Genomic DNA, 24115 nt, shown 5'->3' on the forward strand with positions numbered 1-24115 from the left:
AACCATGACATCACACAACATGCTCAGGCACCAATGCCGCCCGAACACACTGTAGCAGGCAAGGCTCTTGGCCAGCTCCAAACTGGAACTGCACATGCGCAGTTCCAAACTGAGCGTCACAGCCATATTTTTAACTAGCAACCTTTTCCTGTTACTGCCATTTACTGGCAGGAGAAAAGTGCAATTTTTTTACTGGCTGTCAGTAAAAATACTGACTGTTGGCAACACTACTTGGGCAGGGGTGATGTTGCTCTTTATTGTCATATTGGCAGACCTGTAACATGTTGGTTTATTATTTGTTTGACCTATTTTTTTCTTATCTAAGGATTTTTACTTTACTGAAGCATTTTAAATAAACAATTGATAAAAAAAGAAAAGATGAACAGCAGCTGCATCCAACTGGATGCAGCAGATGTTTGGGTGACAATTTTCTGTCCATCAGCTTCGAAATTTTAAAGGATATTGAATAGGAGGGGCCAACATAGGTACCTACAGCAAACCACTAACCAACCAAAGTGAAATATGAACATGGTATGGCCAACTTAAAGAAGAGCTCCAGTCTCCCCCAGTAGAATTAAAAGTCAGCAGCTACAATTACTGTAGTTGCTGACTTTTAATATAAGGACCCTTACCTGTCCAGGGATCCAGTATTGTCCTCTGCTGAGCCAAACCTTTAGTTGGCTTGGGGGGCCAGGCACCAGCATCTTATGTGCGGGAAATCAGAAGTGAAGGCTTGCGGCTCCACAGCTGGTTTCCCACTGCATATGCATGAGCCACGCTGTGCTTTGTGAATGGTTACGCAATCTTCTGAGACCTGTGATGTGTTCCAGAAGGCTTTAGGAGAAGGAGGAAGGGTGGGTGAACTTCCACTCAGATCACCAAAGTTATCTGAAGGGAAGTGAGAGCAGGGAACCTGTTGAAACCAGTTACCTGCTCCCCCCACCCCCCCAAAAAGTGGCATTAATTAAAGAGCATGGGAGGATGCAAAGAAGTGTAACTTCCTCTTTTGGGCAATGTTTTTATTGCTTGTGCCTTTCTGTTCTGTGTCATAGGGAAAAAGTAAGAGAAAATCTCTTCTATGGAGTCATATGCAGAAAGTTACTGGTCAGTCTGGTTAAAATTTGCTGGATGGGTGAAAATCAAGTTATTTTTAGGGGCAGCTTTATGGTTGAAGGTACCAATTAGACCTAACACCTATTGGTCATAAGCAGACACCATTGGCCAAGTGTTGTCTTGGGGAAAAAAAGCTATTACGCTGGTTGGAAAAGCCAGCACAAAAAATATCTGCAGCACACCTCCCCTCCCCTCTAAAGATGAATGGTCACACTCAATTGTTTGTGTTAGAGGAATCACTAGAAGATCGAGATGCCTTAGGGTAGTTGGACTGTGCTTTTACATGTCTGACCGCCCTCTGAAGTCTATGGCTGCTGTAAAGTGATTTTTTTATCTAGTAGAATCGCCCTTTAAACCCATATGAATTTCTCTTAGTTGTCAAAAGACTAGAGTTTTGAATTTGCATTTTTACCTTTACGCATTTCTTAGAGAATATCTGTAATATCTTGATGACTTCCTGACACCTAATCTCTTACAGGGAGAAGATACAGATCTGACTTGCAGGGAAGACAGTAATTGGGATTGCCTCAATCATCTGGAGACACACAGTAAACAGTTGTCTGAGCTTGGAATGATCCTAGGACACCTCTCAAGTAACACATACCTGATCATTTGCACCAATTTACGTGTAGGTTAAAACAACCACTTCTTCATGACTACTGCCTTTGAATTGGGAGCCTGAAGGAAAGAAAGCATACCAGCCATTAGACACATCTGTGAAAACAAGACCAAAAAGATATCTTCTTCTTCCTTCCAATTCTGGAAATCCACTTGGTTTGCTAATAACTAGAACCTTTCAACTGGATTATTTTATTATTATCTAAGTCTTTTTCTGGATTTCGCTGTGGATTTATATTCTTCTCATCGGGGATTATTTCATTAGGTGCACAATGGCGTTGCATTCTTCAAAAGGGAACTCCAAAAAGAAGATACCGCTGCCTCCAGATTGTGGAGAAGATCCGAATTTTGTCTTTCTGTTTGAAAACATTGTTGACGTGGGTAAGTCACCCAGTTTGTTTTCTGCATCTTCAAACGTTAAAACTGTCATTTTCAGGATTGTTTGCATATTCTGTGTTTTTTTTGGTGGAGCGAGAATGTTTGATTGGCGATGCTGAATAAGATAGACAGTTATTTGAAAAGAAATTTGTTGAGTTGATTGTTGATATACTGCCCATACACTTGCCATCGTTCTTTTGTCATATAACATGCAAAAGTTTGGCCTACAGTATTCAGTTGGCATATCTGCTAGCTGATGAGTAAAACAGAGATCTTAAAACATACCAAAATGAGAACTGTGGAAATTATCTTGCATGCTGACATGTTTTTATCATTTATGTGTTTTAAAAACTTTGCTGGTTGTTTCTCTTCTTAGAAAGCCAACATTTTGACTGTGTTATGGATTCATGATGTATTGCACTTAATTGTTCCGTTACAGAGACAATCTAGTAATGCTCATAATGTTTGTCAAATTCAACATGTAGTTGAAAGGGGAGCGGCAGTATATATAAAAAGAATGGTATTTAGACGTTGGGTAACATTGGGTGATGTAATTGGATTAAAGCCCATAATGTATTTGTTACATATCCTACGAATCTGGAACTGAGCACTGCTCATGCCTTATTTATTAAGGCGCTATCTCCAGAGCATTGTTATCAATCTGAAGGTAAATTGGGCCAAATTTTGTTTAATAGGACATTTCAGGCTTCGGTGAACATTGAGCAGTGCTTTGCCTTGTTCATTCAAAAATATATTATTCCGGATGACTGCAGTATTCAAATGAGTGTGCATGAATTTCTAATTGAAAATTTCAGCCAAGTATTCAAGTTTCCAAATGACCTAAATGGAATTATGTATTATTTGGTACACAGATGTATTTGCCTAATATGACCACAGTTTGAACAGAACATAAATTTAGAAACATTTTGACTCATTTTATTTCTTTGGGTTGTTTCTTTGCAGCAAAGCTAAAAACTTCCAAAATTATCCAGCTGTAAATTATGCTTATCCTACTTTATGTACTGATAGTTCTGTTGTGGCTGGACAGTCACCCTTGTGCACAATCACCCACAATGGCAAAATAAAAATATCACTGATCTTGGATAGTGTTCAAGCCATTGGCTCTTATTCCATGTAAACGGCCTGAGTCTGAATCATCTACTGATTTAACCATCATTCAAAATGAATTTATTAAAAAAAATGCAAAATATTTCCATATATTGCATTAGAGAAGTAAAAGAATAAGGTCCACTCAACTTTTATGTACAATTGCTACAAGGAAGTCATTAAAAACTTTTTTCATCATTAATTTGAGTGAGATTGAAGGGCTTTTCTTTTCTTATTAAAATTGTATTTTTTGGGAAAAAAATTCAAAAGCCTTTCCTTACTTTAATCTCTTCAGTTTATGGAAAATGGAGCTATGCAGCTGTAAATAATTCTTGTTTTTTGGTTTATGCCTTTTGACACAGAACTTAGTTGTCATTATATGGCTTATATTTTGCTTTACTTGGTTACTTCTTTGTTCTTATCCAGTTTATTTTTACTGCCCCTCACCTGTAGTATGCCAAGATGTTATAACTCCTTTGCGTTGAACCATGTCACTCTCTTGGTCCGTATGCTCGTTGCAAACTAAGAATTTGAAAAAATATTGTTGAAATTTCAAAAGCCACTGAGAGTATTACATGTAATGACTAAAGCTGGCCATATACTAGTAGAAACCACGAAACATGTAGAGTTTTGTACTGGGAAGGGACAAATATCTAATCCCTCGTCATGGATTGATACATGTATCTTCTTTCCAGTTCCTATCAGAGTTATTCAGCTGTCTTATCATGCTATGTGTCTGCCCTTGTGGGCATTTTTTAACTGATACTTTTCAATAAAAATTGATATATTGTTAAAAACTTTTTATCAGTCAATGCCGTACCATGAAACTCCAAAGTTGCCTCAAATTTTCTATTCTTTTGATATGCCGTACTAGTAGATTTTCAAACAAATGTACACTTTCAAATTCTCATCAGTACATTTGATGACTTGACGAGTGTCATTTGAAAGCACTTCAAAATTGTAATTGCTTTTGACATTCGATTTTAGAATGAATGTCATTTTCCAAACAAAAACCACATTCACTGTTTGAATTTGGTTCTTTGTAGAAATATTTTCCATCCTGGTAGATTAATTAGATCCTGTTGAAAAAAATTGGCCATAAATATGTGTATGTTGTATGTGTATGTGTTTATAAGCGTGTCAGGACACCATGGGGTAAAGGACCGCGCTATACCGCAGATGGACACCAGCAGCAAAAAGAGCCCTGAGGTGATTCAGTTCACATAGGTAGCGCTATACAAGTCGCTCATTCATTTATCCTCCTCCTTCGAATTTTTGCATCACTGCTGTCAAAATGAATGTTTATTTTGACCCCACTCATGATTCAAAAATCAAATAAGCATTCCTGAAATTAACGATTTCTAAAAATTTTCTTCTAGTGTTGATATTACAGCAAGCTGTCAAGGCTCTTGGCCCTTTCACTAAAGGAAAGTCAGCTTAAGAAAAGTTAGTGCTTGAGACCTTGCAATGTTGTCTACTGCAGACAAGGTATTATCCGCAGGCAGGCTTTAATAGTGATTGCATGTAGGCGTAGGCCTCAACGTTGTTCCCTGTCGGCTTCTATCCCTAGGTTACCTTTATTGCTATTTTAAAATATCTGCCTGAAGTCATTTTCCTGTGTGAGCCCCTACCAAGACCAGTGGGAAGATGCCACACTCTCAAACGTAGAGTTTATGTAAATAATTCTATGCTGTGTGTTAGAGGGAGTGACTCAATCACTATATTTTATTTATCCCAGATTAAAAAGACCCTGCCAGAACATTCATTTCAACAACAATCCTCTTATAAGATTACATGTGCATTCAGATATGTAAGAGCCCTGAGACTGTTGCTGAGTTCTGCTATCTTGGATGTGATGTCAGCAGCCCCAGCAGACTCAGTGCTGTCCCTCAATTTACACTTCATAGTATTCACTTTTGGACTCCCCCCCCTTCCCCAACTGCTACATAAAAGGTTATGTAGGGAGATGAGACAGGGATTCACCCGGACAGTTCGGGTTTGGAATCATGTGTTCAGGTTTCAGACCAAACTATGTATGACTTTCCAGCTGGGTTGCTGGCTGCAGTTGTGTAAGCCGAGAGTGTCTGTTACACTCTCTTTCACACTGCCCAAAGCCAGCACTAACAATTACCCCTCCCCCAACACAGACGGGAGAGGAGAACGGGCTTGATCTGCTTCTCTTCCTCCCACCGCTACAACTCTGTCTGCCCACACTCCAGCAGTCTTAGCTACATCTGGATAAGAGGTGCTGACAGCCAAGGGGTGAATGAGCTCACCAGCCATCCTTGTCTGTGATTGAAGTCTCTCCCTTCTCTCTCCTGCCTGTGAGTGAGTACACAAAGGTAAATTAGTGTTCTCAGAGTTCCCCTTTACACCAGAGGCCACAGTGTACCCCTTTACATCAGAGTCCTCTCCGTACATCAGAGTTCTCAGTGTTCTGCCTTAGATCAGGGTTCCCAGAGCATCCCTTATGTTAGAGTTCTCCCTTACATCAGAGTCTGCAGAGTCTCCCGTCCCCCCCTTACAGTGTAAGGGAACTCTGCTAGCAGTGCTCATGGACAAATCCTATCTGATTCATTCATGAGCACTGCCAGCAGGTGAAAGAACCAGCTGTCAAAATACCCAAACAGCGCCTGCATCTGATGGGTTGTAGACGATATTTGTCTGCCAATTTTCTGACAGGCACCTTCAAGTAGCTTGAACAATCAACTTTTTTTTACACTGTCCTTTGCCAATGGGGCCATACACTGCTCAAACTTCAGCTGAGCCAGCAAGAATTGGCCACAATTCAAGCAGTGTATGACCAATATTAGTGTGCTATTGGTTTACTACAGGAGCATGAAGGTGGTAGTTGGGCCTCTGGGCATCCAACCCTGAGATATACACAACCCTGCTAGACAGCAGAGTTGGTTGGCTGACCTCACTTTCTGCCCCCAGAATGTGACTGGACAGATAAGGAGCATCAGCAAAATGATTTGGCTTTGTTTACTCTGCTTTCTACTCCTATCAGCAGGTTCGCATACAGCACACCTGATTGGCCCCCATTGCTGTTGCTTCTTCGCTAAGTTTGAGTTAAACTGTATGGCTGAGCAACATAGATTAGTGCCAATTCATAGTCAGAAATGTATATGTGTTTCATTAAAAAATACATCATATATTTTATTCCATGTAGACATAAAATCACATAATTGCATAAATGAATATCTTTGTTTCATTTGCCTGGAGGTCAATGTTAAAATGAGTCACACTAGAAGTCAAACAGCTCCAAATCCTCCAACAGACCCGAGGCTATTCTATAACCCATCATTAACAGCTGATCAGTCTGGAAGAAACAACCAGTCCCACCATTCACTATATGTCCTTTAAAGAGTCTCACCCTGAAAAATATTTTTACATTTTCCCAGTCCTTTATTAATACTAAAAAACATTTGGAGTGTTTTTTTTTTAACTTATTAGAAGTGCTTTGGGTTCTGAGATTATTCTTTGCATTCCCTAACTATATTTGAATAAATGCGTAGCCTATTATTAGTTTCTAGGGGGGATCTACTGTTGAGTGAGAGTCTATTGTTGCTGGAGTGGATCTATTGTTGCTGTAGTTGATCTATTGCTTTGGTGGGGGCATTTATAATTACTGGGGTATATATCGTTGGTGGTGGGGTCTATTATTGCTGGAGGTATCTATTTTACTGTTTTTCTTATTATAATGAACAAGTTCCATACAAATTACTTAGCGCAAAAAATGATACAGGCACTACAGCGCTAAAAATAGCGCATGCAAAGCGCCCTGAAAGAGCGGCAGCTGTGTCTCCAATGTGAAAGCCACTCGAGCTTTCACACTGGAGAGGTGCGCTGGCAGGACGGTAAAAAAAGTCCTGCTAGTAGCATCTTTGTAGCGGTGAAGGAGCAGTGTATACACCGCTCCTTCACCGCTCTTGGCCATTGAAATCAATAGGGTAGCGTGGCTATACTGCCAGCAGCGCTTTGCGGTGGTTTTAACCCTTTCGGCTGCTAGCAGAGGGGTAAAACCCCCACTAGCGACCGAATACCCCCGCTAAAATGACGGTAAAGCGGTGCTAAAAATAATGCAGTTTTACCGCCGACACCGCTCCCGCCCCAGTGGGAAAGGGGCCGAAAAGTAGCGGCACAGGGAGGCGGCTAGGGGATGGTACCAAGGGACGTGCTCAAAGATGGATAGGGGCAGAGACAAGGGGTGAATCAGAGGGGAGAGTGCACCTATCTTTTTAGAAAAGATAGATAGATAGATAGATAGATAGATAGATAGATAGATAGATAGATAGATAGATAGATAGATAGATAGATAGATAGATAATTAGATACTGTAGATAAGATCATTTTTTCCCTCCTAATAAAATCATTTTATATCTCATAATTTACATTGTGAATAACAGTAAGGCCAATGTTTTGCAGCAGCTGAGCATGCTGTTCATAAGTATAATTTCTAATTACATACTTAACACGTATGGGTATGATTTATAATTACATGCATATCATGGAGGAGAGTAATTCCTAATTACACACAGAACAGCTCTATTTACAAAGTTGTTTGGTTTACTTTTTAATTAACCTGACAGCGCATTTAATTGCAAACATTGGGCTCTTATTCTCATTAATATACAAGAACAGGAAAATTAGAAAATGCCATTTTCCATGGATCAGTTTATAATCGGTAATGCAGCCCATTGTTTTTACATTATTTATTTCAGCCTAAAATCTAACAATTAAAGGAATTGTAAAGGCAGAAGGTTTTTTATCTTAATAAATTCTATGCATTAAGATAAAAAGCCTTCTCTGTGCAGCAGCCCCCCTTAGCCCTCCTAATACTTACCTGAGGTCCCTCTCTGTCCAGCGATTTCCACGAGTGTCTCAGCCATCCGAGATTCTCCCTTCTGATTGGCGCCATTGGCTGCCACTGCTGTCAATTAAAGTCAGCTAGCCACTCAGGGGAAAGAGGGGGAGGGGCCGGGTCAGGGCTCCGTGTTTGAATGGACACAGGGAGCTGTGACTCAACTTGGGTGCCCCCATAGCAAGCTGCTTACTGTGGAGGCACTGAACAGGAGGGAGGGGCCAAGATTACAGAAGAGGGACTTGAGAAGAGGAGGATCCAGGCTGCTCTGTGCAAATCCACTGCAACAGAGCAGGTAAGTATAACAGGTTTGTTACTTTTATAGGAAACAAAACAAGACTTTACAATCACTTTACTGCCACGTTGATTTATGAAGACATGATTGGTCTTTCTCAGGTGTATTAAAAGAAACCTGTGTGGAGAGGGTTATGTATGACACCGATGCTAACTTCTTCTGAAAATGACAATATTTTAGTGCCGTGATGATCCAAAGGCTTCAATCCTTTCTACACCGCTTACCTGGAACAAATATACAGAGCCATTCTAGCTTCACTGGCTGAATGTGTTTTCAGGTCAGCAACTCAAAAGATGTTCTGAAATCAGAGACAGCACAGGCAATTAGCATTTTCAGAAGCAGAGTAAAGGAAGGTGAAATGCTCCAATAAATGTCTTCATTAGACAAAGCCGAAAACAATGGTTCAAGCAGTAAAGTTGGCCATAAATGGTTAAAACTCAGTTTGAAGGTCTGTATGGAATTTTGAAAACTCATTCATCAGATCATTCAATGGTCTCATCATTGAATCAACTACTTTTGTTTGGAAGCATTTTAAAAATGTCACCCAGACCTGCTGCTTGAATAGATTCCCATTCATCAAACTTTATTCAATTGCTTATGAAATCAACACAAGAAAAAGGCAAAGTTTATTTCAATATATAAGTATATGGTATATTTGGAAGTAAATGTATTACCGTATATACTCGAGTATAGGTCGATCCGAATATAAGCCGAGGCCCCTAATTTACCACAAAAAAACTGGGAAAACGTATTGACTCGTGTATAAGCCGAAGATGAGACATGCAGCAGCTACTGTTACAGCTTAAAAGAGTGGAAAAGAGGGTCAACAATGCCCATCTGCAGCTGCATACCTCCCTGTGTACCTCCCTGTGTACCTCCCTGTGTACCTCCCTGTGTCCATTGCAGCCTACCTGTGTCCTGTGCATGCCTCTGTGTGCCAATCTGCAGCCTCTGTGTCCTTCTGCAGCCTCTGTGTCCTTCTGCAGCTCTGTGTCCTTCTGCAGCTCCGTGTGCCATTGTGTGCCATTTTGCACCGATCAGCATGTATCAGCATGTCATAAAAACATGCCAGGATTCAAAAGCCGCAATTCTCCTCCTCGTCTGTGACAGACGGCGGCCATTCTACTGTTCAAAAGCCGCGCATCCCTGTCTGTGATAGGCGGAACACTCAGCAGTCAGTGTTCCGCCTATCACGGACATCCTCTCATCCTCGTCCGTAGTATGAGGATGAGCGGATGTCCGTGATAGGCGGAACACTGACTGCTGGGAAATTGAGTGTTCCGCCTATCACAGACAGGGAGGCGCAGCTTTTGAACAGGGGAATGGCCGCCGTCTGTCTGCACGACACGCTGATCAGGTAGGCAGACGGCGGTGACTCGAGTATAAGCCGAGGGGGGCACTTTCAGCCTAAAAAAAGGGGCTGAAAATCTCGGCTTATACTCGAGTATATACGGTATATATTATGTGTTCATCAGCCAATGAGGCTATAGTTGATATACTACACACACATATAGTGTATCTCACAAAAGTGAGTACACCCCTCACATTTTTGTAAATATTTTATTATATCTTTTCATGTGACAACACTGAAGAATGTAAAGTAGTGATGTACAGCTTGTATAACAGTGTAAATGTGCTGTCCCCTCAAAATAACTCAATACACAGCCATTAAAGTCTAAACCACTGGAAACAAAAGTGAGTACACCCCTAAGTGAAAATGTCCAAATTGGGTCCAATTAGCCATTTTCTCTCCCAGGTGTCATGTGATTCGTTCGTGCTACAAGGTCTCAGGTGTGAATGGGGAGCAGGTGTGTTAAATTTGGTATTATCGCATGGCAAAGAACTCTCTAAGGATCTGAAAAAAAGATTAGTTGCTCTACATAAAGTTGGCCTAGGCTATAAGAAGATTGCCAAGACCCTGCAACTAAGCTGCAGCACTGGGGCCAAGATCATACAGCGGTTTAACAGGACAGGTTCCACTCAGAACAGGCCTTTCCATGGTCGACCAGTTGAGTGCATGTGCTCAGTATCATATCCAGAAGTTGTCTTTGGGAAATAGACGTATGAGTGTTGCCAGCATTGCTGCAGAGGTTGAAGGGGTGGGGTGGGGGTGCTCAGCCTGTCAGTGCTCAGACCATATGCCACACACTGCATCAAATTGGTCTGCATGGCTGTCGTCCCAGAAGGAAGCCTCTTCTAAAGATTATGTACAAGAAAGCCCACAAACACTTTGCTGAAGACTAGCAGACCAAAGACATGGATTACTGTAACCATGTCCAGTGGTTTGATGAAACCAGGTCAAGAGTACAAAGACAAGTGTGCCTTGCCTACAGTCAAGCATGGTGGTGGAAGTGTCATGGTCTGGGGCTGAATGAGTGTTGCCGGCACTGGGGAGCTACAGTTCATTGAGGGAACCATGAATGCCAACATGTACTGTGATATACTGAAGCAGAGCATGATCCTCTCCCTTTGGAGACTGAGCCGCAGGGCAGTATTCCAACATGATAACGACCCCAAACACAACTCCAAGGCGACCAATGCCTTGCTAAAGAAGCTGAGGGTAAAGGTGATGGACTGACCAAGCATGTCTCCAGACCTAAACCTTATTGAGCATCTGTGGGGCATCCTCAAACGGATGGTGGAAGAGCGCAAGGTCTCTACCACCAGCTCTGTGAGGTCATCATGGAGGAGTAGAAGAGGACTCCAGTGGCAACCTGTGAAGCTCTGGTGAACTCCATGCCCAAGAGTGTTAGGGCAGTGCTGGAAAATAATGGTGGCCACACAAAATATTGACACTTTTGCCCCAATTTGGACATTTTCACTTAGGGATGTACTCACTTTTGGTGCCAGTGGTTTATACATAAATGGCTGTGTGTTGAGTTATTTTGAGGGGGAAAAAATGACACTGTTATACAAGCTGTATACTCACTAGACATGTGCATTCGTTTTCGTCCGAATGCATTTTCGTCCGAATTTCAGCTATTTTCGTTTTCGTTTTGACAAACGATAACGAAAGCACAAAATCCGAAAAACGAAAGATCCGACATAAATAAATGCTTTATTTTCGTTTTCATTGTTACAACAGTTCGATATAGAATAGGAGATTCGACATGACTCTGACAACAATCTGTGTCTATAGAACCTGTGTTCGAATGTGCCTAACCTTACCTCTATTAGTCCAAGATTATATAGAGAAAATATTCGACAGAGAAAAAAGATTTGACAGAGAGAAAAGATTCTGCAAGATACTGTCCTAAAAAGTGTTTGGGGACCCGGGTCCTGCCCCAGGGGACATGTATCAATGCAAAAAAAAGTTTTAAAAACGGCCGTTTTTTCGGGAGCAGTGATTTTAATAATGATTAAAGTGAAACAATAAAAGTGTAATATTCCTTTAAATTTCGTAGGGGGGGGTTGTCTATAGTATGCCTGTGAAGGGGCGCATGTTTCCCGTGCTTAGAATTGTCCCTGCACAAAGTGTCATTTATGCAGGAAAAAAAGTCCTTTAAAATCACTCGCAGCTATTATGAATTGTCGGCTCCGTAATACAGAGAACACTCATTGAAAGTCATTGATAAAAAAATAAATAAATAAATAAAAAAAAAAAAAGCGTGGGGGTCCCCCAAATTCAATTACCAGGCCCTTCAGGTCTGGTATGGATATTAAGGGGAACCCTGCCTCAAATTTAAGAAAAAATTTGACGTGGGGTTCCCCCTAAATATCCATAACCAGACCCTTCAGGTCTGGTATGGATATTAAGGGGAACCCCGCGTCAAATTTAAAAAAAAATTGACGTGGGGTTCCCCCTAAAAATCCATACCAGACCCTTTATCCGAGCACGCAACCTGGCAGGCCGCAGGAAAAGAGGGGGGGACGAGAGAGCGGCCCCCCCTCCCTCCTGAACCGTACCAGGCCACATGCCCTCAACATTGGGAGGATGCTTTGGGGGTCTGTGACCCCTCAAAGCACCTTGACCCCATGTTGATGAGGACAAGGGCCTCATCCCCACAACCCTGGCCGGTGGTTGTGGAGGTCTGCGGGCGGGGGGCTTATCAGAATCTGGAAGCCCCCTTTAATAAGGGGACCCCCAGATCCCGGCCCCCCCCCTGTTTGAAATGGTAAGGGGGTACAAAAGTACCCCTACCATTTCACAAAGAAAGTGTAAAAAATGTTTAAATAAAACAAACACACTTTTGAAAAATTCCTTTATTAAAAATAAAAAAATAAAAAAAAGATTCCAGCGGCGGTAATCCACTCTTGCTATCCATCGACGGACGATCATATCTCCAGCGATGTCTAATATCATCCAGCGCAGCGCAGCATCCTTCTTCTGTCTCCGTGGAGGAGACACTACAGGCATTCCGGCGGCTGACGTTTGTTATATACGGAGGGCGGGGCCACCCGTCACCTGACCCCGCCCCCCTCTGACGCAAGGGGAAACCCGGGGTTCCCTGTGACGTAGGGGTGACCCGCACCCCTCTGATGTAACACAGGCAGGTTTCCGTTACATCAGAGGGGGGCGGGGTCACCCCTACGTCACGGGGAACCCCGGGTTTCCCCTTGCGTCAGAGGGGGGCGGGGTCAGGTGACGGGTGGCCCCCGCCCTCCGTATATAACAAACGTCAGCCGCCGGAATGTCCACGGAGACAGAAGAAGGATGCTGCGCTGCGCTGGATGACATGAGACATCGCTGGAGATATGACCGTCCGTCGATGGATAGCAAGAGTGGATTACCGCCGCTGGAATCTTTTTTTTATTTTTTTATTTTTAACCACTTCAATACAGGGCACTTTCACCCCCTTCCTTCCCAGCCCAATTTTCAGCTTTCAGCGCTCTAGCGCTTTCAGTGACAATTGCGCGGTCATGCTACACTGTACCCAAATGAAATTGTTATCATTTTGTTCGCACAAATAGAGCTTTATTTTGGTGTTATTTATTCACGACTCCGTTTTTTTTTTTTTGCGATATAAGCGCAAAAAAAGCGGAAATTTGGGAAAAAAACAATATTTTCTTTTTTCTATTTGAAAAGAAATCCAATAAAATCAAATTTTGTCATAAATTTAAGCCAAAATGTATTCTGCTACATGTTTTTGGTAAAAAAAATTCCGTTAAGTGTATAATAATTGGTTTGTGTGATCACGGACATATGTACGCAAATGATCATGTACATATGTGTGCAGGTGATCACGTACATATGTGTGCAGATAATCATTGGGACATGTGATTTTAGTGGGACATATGTGGGGGACATGTTTTTATTATTAGGGACATGTGTTTTTATTATTTGGGGACATGTATGTTTTGGGGACATGTGTGTTTTGGGGACATATGTGGGGACTGTGTTTTCACTGTGTGGTGTGTTGTGTGTTTACACTACACTGATGATCAGTGAGTAAAAAGCTGTGAAAAGCAGCCCATACTCACTGATCATCAGCCGGCTGCAGCGTTCTGCTCTCCTCTTCTCAGCGGTGACTTCCGTGTGAGGAGAGGAGAGCCGATTGCCTAGCAACCGGCTGTTTGTTTACATCACATGACGGCCGTGATTGGACACGGCCGTCATGTGATCAGGAGGGCCAATCACAGAGCCCTCCTGCCGATCTGAGATGTGCCGTGTCCGGGTGACACGAGCACATCGGGATCGCGCCGCTGCGCGGGCGCGCGCGCGCGCGATCCCGCTGCTCCTGAATGACGTTCCTGAACGTCCTATCAGGAGCAGGCGGCTCCCACCCGCCGTATATATACATTGGCCGGGTGGGAAGTGGTTAATAAAGGAATTTTTCAAAAGTGTGTTTGTTTTATTTAAACATTTTTTACACTTTCTTTGTGAAATGGTAGGGGTACTTTTGTACCCCCTTACCATTTCAAACAGGGGGGGGGGCGGGATCTGGGGGTCCCCTTGTTAAAGGGGGCTTCCAGATTCTGATAAGCCCCCCGCCCGCAGACCTCCACAACCACCGGCCAGGGTTGTGGGGATGAGGCCCTTGTCCTCATCAACATGGGGACAAGGTGCTTTGAGGGGTCACAGACCCCCAAAGCATCCTCCCAATGTTGAGGGCATGTGGCCTGGTACGGTTCAGGAGGGAGGGGGGGCCGCTCTCTCGTCCCCCCCTCTTTTCCTGCGGCCTGCCAGGTTGCGTGCTCGGATAAAGGGTCTGGTATGGATTTTTAGGGGGAACCCCACGTCAATTTTTTTTTAAATTTGACGCGGGGTTCCCCTTAATATCCATACCAGACCTGAAGGGTCTGGTTATGGATATTTAGGGGGAACCCCACGTCAAATTTTTTCTTAAATTTGAGGCAGGGTTCCCCTTAATATCCATACCAGACCTGAAGGGCCTGGTAATTGAATTTGGGGGACCCCCACGCTTTTTTTTTTATTTATTTATTTATTTTTTTATCAATGACTTTCAATGAGTGTTCTCTGTATTACGGGAGCCGACAATTCATTATAGCTGCGAGTGATTTTAAAGGACTTTTTTTCCTGCATAAATGACACTTTGTGCAGGGACAATTCTAAGCACCAGAAACATGCGCCCCTTCACAGGCATACTATAGACAACCCCCCCCTACGAAATTTAAAGGAATATTACACTTTTATTGTTTCACTTTAATCATTATTAAAATCACTGCTCCCGAAAAAACTGCCGTTTTTAAAACTTTTTTTTGCATTGATCCATGTCCCCTGGGGCAGGACCCGGGTCCCCAAACACTTTTTAGGACAGTAACTTGCAAATTAGCCTTTAAAATGAGCACTTTAGATTTTGAACGTTGGAGTCCCATAGACTTTAATAGGGTTCTAAAGTATGCTATATACTAGCTCCGTCGAATCTTCTTTATACATTCGACAGACACCATAAGCCTTCAAAGACAGATTCGACCGTGATTCATGTGGATTTTCGGACGAATGCAATTTTTGAACGAAAAATGAAATAAATAAAAACGAATTTCGGGAGTAACTAAATAAATTAAGTTTTCAGACGAAAACGAAATTCCGAAACGAAATATTTTACTCTGCACATGTCTAATACTCACTACTTTACATTGTAGCAAAGTGTCATTTCTTCAGTGTTGTCACATGAAAAGATATAATAAAATATTTACAAAAATGCGACGGGTGTACTCACTTTTGTGAGATATCATATTATATAGATACAGTATGTGTATCATACATAAGCCTTTAAAAGAACAAATGTTTGTGATTACATTGTGGATCCACATCTTATTGTGGATGAAACTTTTCCTAACCCATGTGCATTGCAAAAAAGTGTAATTTCTCCCAAATTAAGGACCATATTAACAGTTTGAATTTTGTTCATTCAGATATTTCTATCTTACGCCTTCAATTTTTCTCATCACTGTGGTCAAAAGCGATTGTTGATTGCCATTTATGTGTGAATGTCGTTTGAGCGTGAATGCATTATACTGGCCAGAAATTATAAATTTATGCAAAAAAAAAATGGTGCATTTTTTTTTTTTCTGCCTGTAAACACTCCATTTTAATATGCCTGTAAATGCTTATGTGTACAGTATATGGAAACAGACTAACATAGAGATGTTTTTAAAGGCATATAAATAAATTCTGAACGCCTGTATGAGCAGCATTTTTTCTTGTATGCATGGGACCATAGTATATTCAAGTATAATGTACATAGACTTATACAAAAACACGTACATGTGCTGTAATGAAATAAAAAATAAATAATACTTAAATATGTATAGTTATGTAACAGTATGGGCTCTTTTGTAAATGATAAAAAAAATACTGTTAAACACAATAATAAAAAGTGTCAATAAAAGATTGTATACTTTTTGTTCACTTTATTGACACTTTTTATTATCGTGTATCTAGCATTCACAAAATCGTACCCATTGTTTTTTTAACACTTTTTTTCTGAATAAGGCTTATACCAAGTAAGTTCTGTGTACTTAATAAACTGCTTGCATTAACAAATATATTTAATTATATAGTAATAAAAACAAAGTTGCATTATGTTGTGTCTTTTATATCAACTTTATCTGTGGAAAATCTTAGTAGTGTTAGAGTCAGCTAGGCTTGTGTACACAGTATTCTTGTTATCAATCAGTAAATCATTGCTGTTATTTTGGAGGTAATCTTTTCATCGGAGAGGTGTGTTAGGAGTGTGTATAAGGTGAGTAATGTCCTGTGGGAAACAATGACAAAAGACGAGATGACAAGAAGCCTAACCTTGTAGAGACTTGCCTGCCAACATCCAGGTAACATAACTCAGGACCGCAGAGCGGTGGCGGGTAAACTGCTTTATGCTCAATACTATATATATCTCCCCACCCACAGTACTGCTATAAACCACAGCAATTAGCCAACACATTCCTGAAACGGGTCATTTAATTACAGCGATTTTAAGCTAAAATAATTTTCAGAGCTCTGTAACACTGTCTAGGAAAGTCTGCATTGTGTGAGAATTAGGGAAGATTTTTTTTAAACATAAAACTAGACATAATATTCTTTCTTCAGATTATATTTTAAATTATTCTGACATGTAACAAGTATGTTTATGCCTGACTGTTATGAATGTGCTCAGTATCTGTCTCTACAGTGCAATGTATTTAAAGTAGAAGTAAAAGGCAAAACTTGTTAAAATTTTGGATAAAGTAAACGTAGCTATAGAGTTAGGTTTTCTTTTTTGTTCAGCTAGATTCCTCCATCCACCTAAATGAGGTGAACATTGTATTCTAACAGCGGGACCCACCACTGTCAGAAGACACTGATTAGTGCCTGCAACTGCTGATCAACAAAAGTTTACCGGCATGCCCCTTTGATAGAAAATGGTCAAACAATTGACTTCACTCAAAATTTGGCCAGTCCTGCTCAACCGGCTGAATTTCAATATGCTGAAAGATGAAGTAAACCCTGCCGGGTTTTACTACGTCTTTTCCTCCCCGCAAGGCCTGCAAATTAAAAGCATAATGCGCTAGTATGCATTGCAAATGAAGCCCACACTGTCCCCTGTGCAGGCTGTGTCCATCTTCGCCCCTCTTCCTTCCGGGGCTGCGGTCTTGGCTTTGTGACTGGCCGGAGCCACGTGACATCACTTCCTTGCACGCGCGCAGAAGCCATCAGTCATGGCACATGCTGGGAGAAGAAACGGCATGGTGGTCCGTTTCTTCACAGTGCATGCGCCGATGATGACATTGGCGCATTACAAGTGAAATATCTCCCACTACCTATAGGTAAGTCTTATTCTAGGCTTACCTATAGGTAAAAGTAAGACAAAAGGGTTTACAACCACTTTCAGGGAGGCATAAATACAAAGAATAGAGCCAGCAACTCCAAACATCCTTGTTGCTTCTTTATCGATGCATAAAAAAGTGAGCAAAAATATACAGGGGTTTGCGCGTTCCGGCTTACAAGCCTTGAACACAGGACAATTTTCAAGATAAAAACAGAACATACAGTATTTTTTGGCGTATAAGACGACCTTTTACACTAATAGAAAACGGCCAAAAATCAGGGGTCGTCTTATACGCCGGGTATAAAGCAGGGGTCGTTTTATATGCAAGCCGCCCGCTGGATGACAGCCCTCTGGATGCTCGCGGTAATACTGTTACCGCTGAGCCAATCCCGGCAAGCAATGTATTCTATTCGTGAATACAAAGCCTGCTCGGATTGGAGTAACCACCTCTGCCAATCCGAGCAGGCCATACGGTAGCCTGCTCCGATTTCCTTTGAGAGTCAGAGGCGCAGGCTGATGATGTTACAGCCCCTGACAATCTGAGCAGGCTTTGTATTCATTAACCATTTTCAGACCGGACCATTTTGCTGGCTTAAGACCAGACCACATTTTGCGATTCGACACTGCGTTGCTTTAACTGACAATTGCGCAGTCGTGCGACGTGGCTCCCAAACAAAATTGACGTCCTTTTTTCCCCACAAATAGAGCTTTCTTTTGGTGGTATTTGATCACCTCTGTGTTTTTTATTTTTTGAGCTATAAACAAAAATAGAGCGACAATTTTGAAAAAAAAAACGCATTATTTTTTACTTTTTGCTATAATAAATATCCCCAAAAAATATATAAATTTTTTTTTCCCTCAGTTTAGGCTGATACATATTCTTCTACATATTTTTGGTAAAAAAAATCGCAATAAGCGATTATTGATTGGTTTGCGCAAAGGTTATAGCATTTACAAAATAGGGGATAGTTTTATGGCATTTTTATTAATAATTTTTTTTTTACTAGTAATGGCGGCGATCAGCGATTTTTATTGTGACTGTGACATTATGGTGGACACATCGGACATTTTTGACACATTTTTGGTTTTGGGACCATTGTCATTTATATAGCAATCACTGCTATACAAATGCAGTGATTCCTGTGTAAATGACACTGGCAGTGAAGGGCTTAACCAGTGGGTGGCAGTGTAGGGGTTAAGTGTTCCTAGGGGCGTGTTACTAACTGTGGGGGGCTTGGCTTTGTTTTAGTGAACACTGATCTCTGCTCCAATCACATGGAGCAGAGATCAGCGTCACTTGTTGCTAGGCAGAACTGTTTACAACGACATCTCCTCGTTCAGCCGCCCTGTGAGACGATCGCAGGTATGCCTGCGGCGATAGAGTCCATGGGACCCGCGACCGGACTCACAGGGGTCCCGCCGGCAGCGTGCTTGCGATGGCAGGGCGCCATTTAAAACTGGACGTACCTGTACATCGGCGTGCGCCGGTCGGGAAGTGGTTAATAGAATACATCCCTCGCTGTCATTGGCTCAGCGCGGTATACTGTATGTATACTGTGAGACAGTGTTAAATGTTACACTAAGCTACTAAACATACGGCATTACCACACATCCAGCAGGCTGACAGACTGGTCAGAAGGGGGTCATCTTATACAGCAAGTATAGCACAAATCCAATATTTTAAATGGAAGATTAGGGGGTCGTCTTATATGCCCAGCCGCCTTATATGCTGGCAAATACGGTATATTCTATTTGCCAACCCACACCTTCCAATTAATTATCTCATTGTAATAGCAATTAAGAGACATCCAAAAACAGAAGGTGAGGTATAGCACATGGCAATACCAACATGGAATATACTATCTAGCAATGGATGTATGTTTATACACATTATCTACACAATAGAAAATGACAAAAGTATATAAAACAAGACAAAAAGGTTCCTCCAAATAAACTAAATAAGAAACAAGTCTACATCGTATCTTGAGTTCAAACCAAATGTGTAGTTATGCTGGGATATGTAGTCCCATGCTGGGATATGAGGTCATGCTGAGATATGTGGTCCCATACTGGGATATATAGTCCCATGCTTAATCTTCTGTCCCTGGGTTTCCTGGGGTTATTTACTAAAACTGGAGAGTTAAAAATCTGGTTAAGCTGTGCCTGGTAGCCAATCAATTTTTAACTTCAGCTTGTTCAATTACGTTTTGACAAAAAAAAAAAACTAGACGCTGATTGGTTTCTATTCAGAGCTGCACCAGATATTGCACTCAATGAGTTCTTAATGGGGATTGAAAGAAGCACATATTCACTAGCCTACTTACCAGCATTTTGAAGATGATTTCAATGGAATGTTTGTTACCAGAGGGGTCTTCTGCTTCCAAAAATTGATAAGTTGAGCCATAAAGTCCAACTTTATCTAAAAGTTGCACTAAATAAAATACAGATGCTTACGGCATGCTTAACTCCCTATTGATGAACTTGAAAAGAATGATTCTATTCAATTTCACGCAGTTCCCTTATGATTCCCCATTGGATATATTCCCCTGAAGCTTATAATCATAATGGTACAATTTTAGATAGCAAAAGGAAAGCATGACATTTGGAAGAAACCCATACTAACATTGGGAGAAAAAAACAAACTCTATATGATACAATGTTCTGAATTAAAAGTAAAATATCTGCAATTTGAAAAGATAAGAGACATATTCAATCTGCCATCTATTGTCTATAAATATTCTAAAGTACTTCTGTCCTTAGATTACTGATACAAAACTGACAACCAAAATGTTTAGCAGGCACCTAAAGATAGGTAGTTTATCATCACAAATACTCACAAGCACCTTGGACGCCTCAAAACCTGAACCATTATATTACCCTAATACCCTAATTTATTCCTCCCTAATGTGGGAGGAATAAATCCGATTTTGACCTTCTCCCAGGATGGAATATATATGGAATTACACACAGACACCTCTAGGTACTTACTATTCAAAATGATTGTGTCTACAGCTACTACAGCGTGTTTTCCCTAAATGGTTATTGCTATTTTCAAATGTTAGAAGTAGTACTGAGCCATGTATTCTTGTGGTTTTCTTCTATCCTTTTATCACTCCCATTAATCTGTAAGAAGTTATTTCTCCAGTAACTAAGTATAAGGGAGGGGGAGGTGGAAGACAAGAATCTTCCTGTAGGAATGTATGAAGCTTCCACCTCCTTCATTCCTTAAATTGATAACTGTATAATCTCCATTTTCTCCATATGTTGGGTGCCTGAGGGTGACAGATAAGGATTATCATCCATATGACATCAAGTACTGATGCTGTAGGTAGCACAGTGCTAGAGATGTCTTTGGTGATCAGGTCACGTAGTCTATACAGTGAGCTTTACCAACAAGTCCCAGGCCATGTTTTCTATACGTACAAAGATATTCAGAATATAAAACATCAATGGCCACGCAGGAATTCTCTTGCTCGTTTCTCAGGGAGATTCCTAATAGTTGGCCAGTACCCATAGTCATGAAGGTTGTTGCTGGAAATCAACCATCTATGAGTCTCATGTTTTAGTATACCAGGGATATGCAATTAGCGGACCTCCAGCTGTTGCAGAACTAAAAATCCCATGAGGCATAGCAAGACTGTGACAGACACAAGCAAGACATCCAGAGGCAGAGGCATGATGGGACTTGTAGTTTTGCAAAAGCTGGAGGTCCACCAATTACATATCCCTTTAGTATACTATCACAAGCGGAAGATAATCGACCACGCACCCAACTGAAGCAGAAATATATTCTTTAGAACAACATTTGAATCTATTTTACATGTAAATAGTGTAATTACCTGAAGTTGTCCTAATATCAGCCTGTTGTAAAAAAAAGTTAATTGCAACCTGTTTTCAGAGAGATATTTGGGCTGCTGTTGTTGGCTTTTCCTGCGAAAATTCTAGTTCTTTGCACATCACAAAAGCCCATGTTTATTACCTTTGGAGTCCCTGAACTCCAATATATACGCATAAAAAGAAGGCAGAGTGAGGCCATAATTTAAGATGGGCCTATTCAATAGCTCAACAAGGGGTGAGAATGACTGTCAGTCAACTGGAAGTTCATTATTTATTTATTACAGGTATTTATATAGCACCGACAATGTATGCAAGACATTACATACTATATATTCAAATCATTCTCTGCCTTTAAGCAACTTATAATCCAAGGTGCCTACTTCACATGCATACATACACATACTGGGACCAGTTTTTAGACAACAGGAGAAAATAACCTACCAGCATATCTATGGAGTATGGTAGGAAACTGAAGTACCTGTAGGAAACCCATGCATGTACATGGAAAACATGCAAACTGCTAGCAGATAGTGTCCTGGTTGGAATTCAAACCAAGGACCCCAGTATTGCAGGAGTGCTAACCACTAAGCCATTGGCTGAATGGACAGAGACAGGTTCACTTGGGCTAATGTGGCTCATAGACAGATGAATGTGAGTAATTCAAACAGAAATAGGAGCTATGTATTAGGAGAGCCTACCTCCTTCTCTTGAGCATGTCTTATCTGTGTAGGTTGGATTCAGGAAAAAAACTTCAGCTTCCAAGTTTGTAACAGAACCGCCTGTTTTTTTTGGTCAATAAGTAATGGCCCTAATAAAGTCAATGAGGGGTCCAGGGAAAGCATTATTGGCAAACATTGGTCATACATCCCCACCTGGCAATAGAGATGCAACAAAGATGCCAACTGCCCCGTGAATATAATTATTTTCTTTAGGACTCCAATATTATTTTGTTGTGTCTTCATATAAGGGAATGTTGGCATTCTTCAAGACTCCCCAGTAAAAGATACTGAATCAAAATGAATGTATGTTAAAACTAAGTCCTACGCTATAAGGGACAGCATGTTTGCCATTTTCAGATGAAGACACTATTATGTGGCAAACCATTACAAAGAAACATTTGATTGTTTTGTCTTCTCTGCACTGCAGTATCGAGGCTGCTTGACAACGTAGAAGACTAATAGCTAGAAAATTGTTCCTACATAATTTATGCAGCAACAAAACAAAGCGTTACCCCTACAGGAAACAGCATGTGACTGGGGACACTGAACAGCTTTCATAGATCTCTAGCTGGCAGCTAGAAAATATTTGTGTTCTCCATGCATTGCTATTCCAATATCACTTACAGTCCCCAGAGCTAAACCACATCCCGCTGGAATAGAAGCCATTCTTACCAATGCACTTTGTAATGATCTTGGGTTTGAGGTAGATATAAAGGTAGATGTATCTTCACATGAAATCTATAAAGAATGTTAGGAATGTGGTAACTAGATGACAAATTTAGACTCGGCATGGCTGAACTTACATCAAAAGGTACTTTGCAAAGCTGTCAGCAAGAGAGACTTTTCTGCACTTGGTTCTGTGCTGGGCCATTTCAAAGAGAACCTTTTTTATTTTCTGTGAAATAAGCAAAGATAAAATGTCTGCTAGGTTTTCATTGTAGCAATGTCTCCGTTGGAGAGATTTCCCCTTACGTTCTTCCATCAGAATGTAAAACTCCAAAACACTAGACTACTGGCAACCAGCATATTCTACACAAGACCTGAATTAAAGGAGAAACTAGTAGACTGGAAATGAGATGCTCTCTTCCAAATATTCTGGTATAATTATATTGACCTTCATTAGGAGGTAGAGATTTTGGGCAGATTTTGTTCCCCTAGAAATGTTTTAATTTTTCGTGTGCATTATCCGTGAGGCATGTGTCATGCAGTGCACTCTCTCGGCTCATTTTCCCAGCGTCTGCATGATGCCCAGAATGACTTGGACTATGTAACGCCAGAGGGCATCATCAGTGACCACCCAGTGGCCAAAGTCCTTAAATGCAAAAAGAAGCAGTGAAGATAACGGCATTGGTAGCACTGGAGTGGTGATGGGGAGCGTGGAGCTGTCAGCAATGCAATTCAGAAACCATTTAAATAGAAAGGATGAAATCAGGCCTTCTGAAACCCTTTATTGTAACCCTTCTGTAATTCTGTCCCAACCACACCTAAGATTGATGGGTGCACAATTTTCAACAAAACAACAAATATGTTATACTTACTGTATCTGCTCTGTGCAATGATTTTGCACAGAGCAGCCTTGATCATGTTGCTTTTGGATCCCCCCGCCAGCAGTCCTGGCTCCTCCTCTTCCAGGGTCCCCCACTGGCGCTCTGCTCCCCCCCCCCAGCAGACTGCTCCCCATAGAATGCATGAAGAACATTCAACCTTTAGAACCTCTTTAAGTGGTCACTTCACATGAACCTATGAATTTCAGCTAGCTATAAATGTAAAGTTTTCTCTTGTTCAACCAGCATGGATTAGGAATCTCCCTTTGCTAGCCATCATTGGCTGTCAGAATACCCAAGCAGTGGTTGCATCTGATTGGATGCAGTCACTGTTCAACCGCCAATTTTCCACCCGGCTCCTTTGACCAAATTTGATTGAAAAATTACTTTGGAAGGCTGGGTGGTGCCACCCTTGGCTTGAACTTCAGCAG

At 41.3% G+C, this 24115-nt stretch overlaps 1 protein-coding gene across 1 annotated transcript in view; it reads left to right on the forward strand.

Annotated features, from left to right (window-relative positions):
* Positions 1-24115, forward strand: part of PLCH2 (phospholipase C eta 2) — a 998026-nt gene that overhangs the window by 113649 nt on the left and 860262 nt on the right. Inside the window, exon 2 of the mRNA XM_077457673.1 lies at positions 1592-2112. Within this exon, the coding sequence (XP_077313799.1) occupies positions 2004-2112 (109 nt within the window). The 5' untranslated portion in view covers positions 1592-2003. The remainder of the gene's footprint in view (positions 1-1591; positions 2113-24115) is intronic.

This window comes from Lithobates pipiens, unplaced genomic scaffold, assembly GCF_037356315.1.
Source record: "Lithobates pipiens isolate NorthernLeopardFrog02 unplaced genomic scaffold, aLitPip1_a1.2 Scaffold_27, whole genome shotgun sequence".
Lineage (NCBI taxonomy): Eukaryota > Metazoa > Chordata > Amphibia > Anura > Ranidae > Lithobates > Lithobates pipiens.